The sequence below is a fragment of the Dipodomys ordii genome, unplaced genomic scaffold (assembly GCF_000151885.1).
Source record: "Dipodomys ordii isolate 6190 unplaced genomic scaffold, Dord_2.0 Scaffold89, whole genome shotgun sequence".
NCBI classification, from domain to species: Eukaryota; Metazoa; Chordata; class Mammalia; order Rodentia; family Heteromyidae; genus Dipodomys; species Dipodomys ordii.
In genome coordinates, this window is record NW_012267305.1 from 11,229,450 (window position 1) to 11,232,086 (window position 2,637).

Genomic DNA, 2,637 nt, shown 5'->3' on the forward strand with positions numbered 1-2,637 from the left:
AAATTCTACCATGATAAACAGGCAGGTAGAAAGAGCGCACGAGCGCGCACGCGCATGCGCCAGCGAAACAGACCCAAACTCTCAAGACCCAGACACAACGTGAGACACATTATAGGGGTAAGGGCGTACACAGAGGCCGCCAGGCCGCACTAGCAATAGAAACAGATGACAGGAAATGAGAGACACCCCCTCCCCAGGGACACGGCAGAGACACCCGTCCCCCCCCCCATCCGAGATTTAAGAGAAGGAGCCAGAGAAACTGCCCTGATTGTGGCTGCGCTTGCGCGCGATGGTGGTGGGGAAGCGAGGTGGGAGGGAGGGAGGGGGTCAGGGGGAAGGGTCCTATATCCCCGCTGCTGCCTGCAGAGGCTCTCAGTGAGAGACTAAAAACGTCTTCCCCCACGTGTGTCTTTCGTTCCCAGTACAGGGCAAGTTGGTGAACCCTTCCCCTGAGGAGCGGTGCAGCCATCGGGATGACATCCACCTGCCCCAACAACACGCGCGAGACCAACAGCAGCCAGCCGTGCGTGCCCCTCTCCAAGATGCCAATCAGCGTGGCTCACGGTATCATTCGCGCGAGCGTGCTGCTCATCTTCCTAGCTGTCTCCTTCGTTGGCAACATAGTGCTGGCGCTGGTGTTGCAGCGCAAGCCGCAGTTGCTGCAGGTGACCAACCGCTTCATCTTTAACCTCCTCGTCACCGACCTGCTGCAGATTTCTCTCGTGGCTCCCTGGGTAGTGGCCACCTCGATGCCTCTCTTCTGGCCCCTCAATAGCCACTTCTGCACCGCCCTGGTTAGCCTCACCCACCTGTTTGCCTTTGCCAGTGTCAACACCATTGTAGTGGTGTCCATAGATCGGTACCTGTCCATCATTCACCCTCTCTCTTACCCATCCAAGATGACCCAGCGCCGTGGTTACGTTCTCCTCTATGGCACGTGGATCGTGGCCATCTTGCAGAGCACACCCCCACTCTATGGCTGGGGCCAGGTTACCTTTGATGAGCGCAATGCCCTCTGCTCCATGATCTGGGGATCTAGCCCCAGCTACACCATTGTCAGTGTGGTCTCCTTTCTTGTCGTTCCCCTGATTGTCATGATTGCCTGCTACTCTGTGGTGTTTGGTGCAGCCCGGCGACAGCATGCCTTGCTGTATAACGTTAAGAGCCACCGATTGGGGGTGCGGGTCAAGGACTGTGTGAAGAATGAGAATGAAAGGGAAGGAGAGAAGGATGAGTTCCAGGATGAGAATGAGCTCTGTGGGCAGGGTGAAGGGGAAGGCAAGGCTAAGGAAAGCAGCAGCGTGGAGGTGGAGATGGGTGTCACAGAGGCCAAGGTCAACGGCCTGAAGAGCAAAGTGGAGAGCATGGAAATCAGTGAGGGGATGGTGGACCCCAAGGGCAGCAAAGAGGTCAGTGATGGGAGCGTGGATGGGGAATGCGGAATCGAAGTGGAGAGCTGCATGAAGGCACAGGAGGGCCAGACGGAGGTCCATCAGTGCAACATTGACTTGGGGGATATTGACATGGACTTTGATGAGGATGAGGTCCATTTCAATGCAGATGATGTGGAAGCAGTGCACATTCCGGAGAGTCTGCCAGCCAGTCGCCGAAACAGCAACAGTGACCCTCCGCTGCCCCGGTGCTACGAGTGCAAAGCTGCCAAAGTGATCTTTCTCATCATTTTCTCCTACGTGCTATCTCTGGGGCCCTACTGCTTTCTAGCAGTCCTGGCCGTATGGGTGGATATCCAGGCCACAGTACCCCAGTGGGTGATTACTATAATAATCTGGCTCTTTTTCCTGCAGTGCTGCATCCACCCCTATATCTATGGCTACATGCACAAGACAATCAAGAAGGAGATCCAGGATATGCTGAAGAAGTTCTTCTGCAAGAAAAAGCCCCCCAAAGAAGACAGCCACCCTGAGCTCCCTGGAAGTGAAGCTGGCACCGAGCGTGGTACCGAAGGCAAGGTTGTTCCCTCCCGTGATTCTGCTACTTCCCCTTAAAGTTGATTCAAAGCAAACATTGAACTGTCCACAAGGCAGAAAACAAGAGCGGCTTCTTTTTTCAGTGCATCACCCGCAAGCTCATTAATGCCAACCCATATCATTGCAGGCAAAGGGGTTGCACATACATCCTTTCCCACAAGGTAGATAAATCTATGGAAGAAGCAAGAACTGGGGTCTTTCCCTCAAAGCCAGGACTTGAGGATTCTGACTGAAATTACTTCCCCCCACACACACACACACACAATTATTAGGCTCTAAATTTGTTAAGGTAACAAGGGCTATCCTTTCTGGACTTGTACTTGGTATTCTGCCTGTCTACCCAAAGCTACAAAATAGCACTGAGAAAAAGGGAACATGGTATCTGTGTACTTAACGACTATTTAGCCCTCAAGTCAGGAGCTCATGGTCCAGGGCTACAGTTTACCTTAAACAAAGAAAAGCAGTGGACTAAATCATTTAGGAAGGCCAAGAAGCAGAACTTTATGGACTGATCAACGTCTGAGCCAAGTTCTACACTGAAGAGCCCCACGATCTGGTGCCAAAGACTGTTATGAAAATTAAGACCACAATATACCTGTCTAACAGGCAGTTAGAATACTAACATCATTTATAGATCCTCAAAAGGGAT

General features: G+C 52.5%; 1 protein-coding gene across 1 annotated transcript; it reads left to right on the forward strand.

Annotated features, from left to right (window-relative positions):
* The first annotated feature begins 473 nt into the window (after positions 1-473).
* Positions 474-2,006, forward strand: Gpr101 (G protein-coupled receptor 101). The gene has a single exon (XM_013025967.1). The coding sequence runs from the start codon at positions 474-476 to the stop codon at positions 2,004-2,006; it is 1,533 nt and encodes a 510-aa protein (XP_012881421.1).
* The last annotated feature ends 631 nt before the right edge of the window (positions 2,007-2,637 follow it).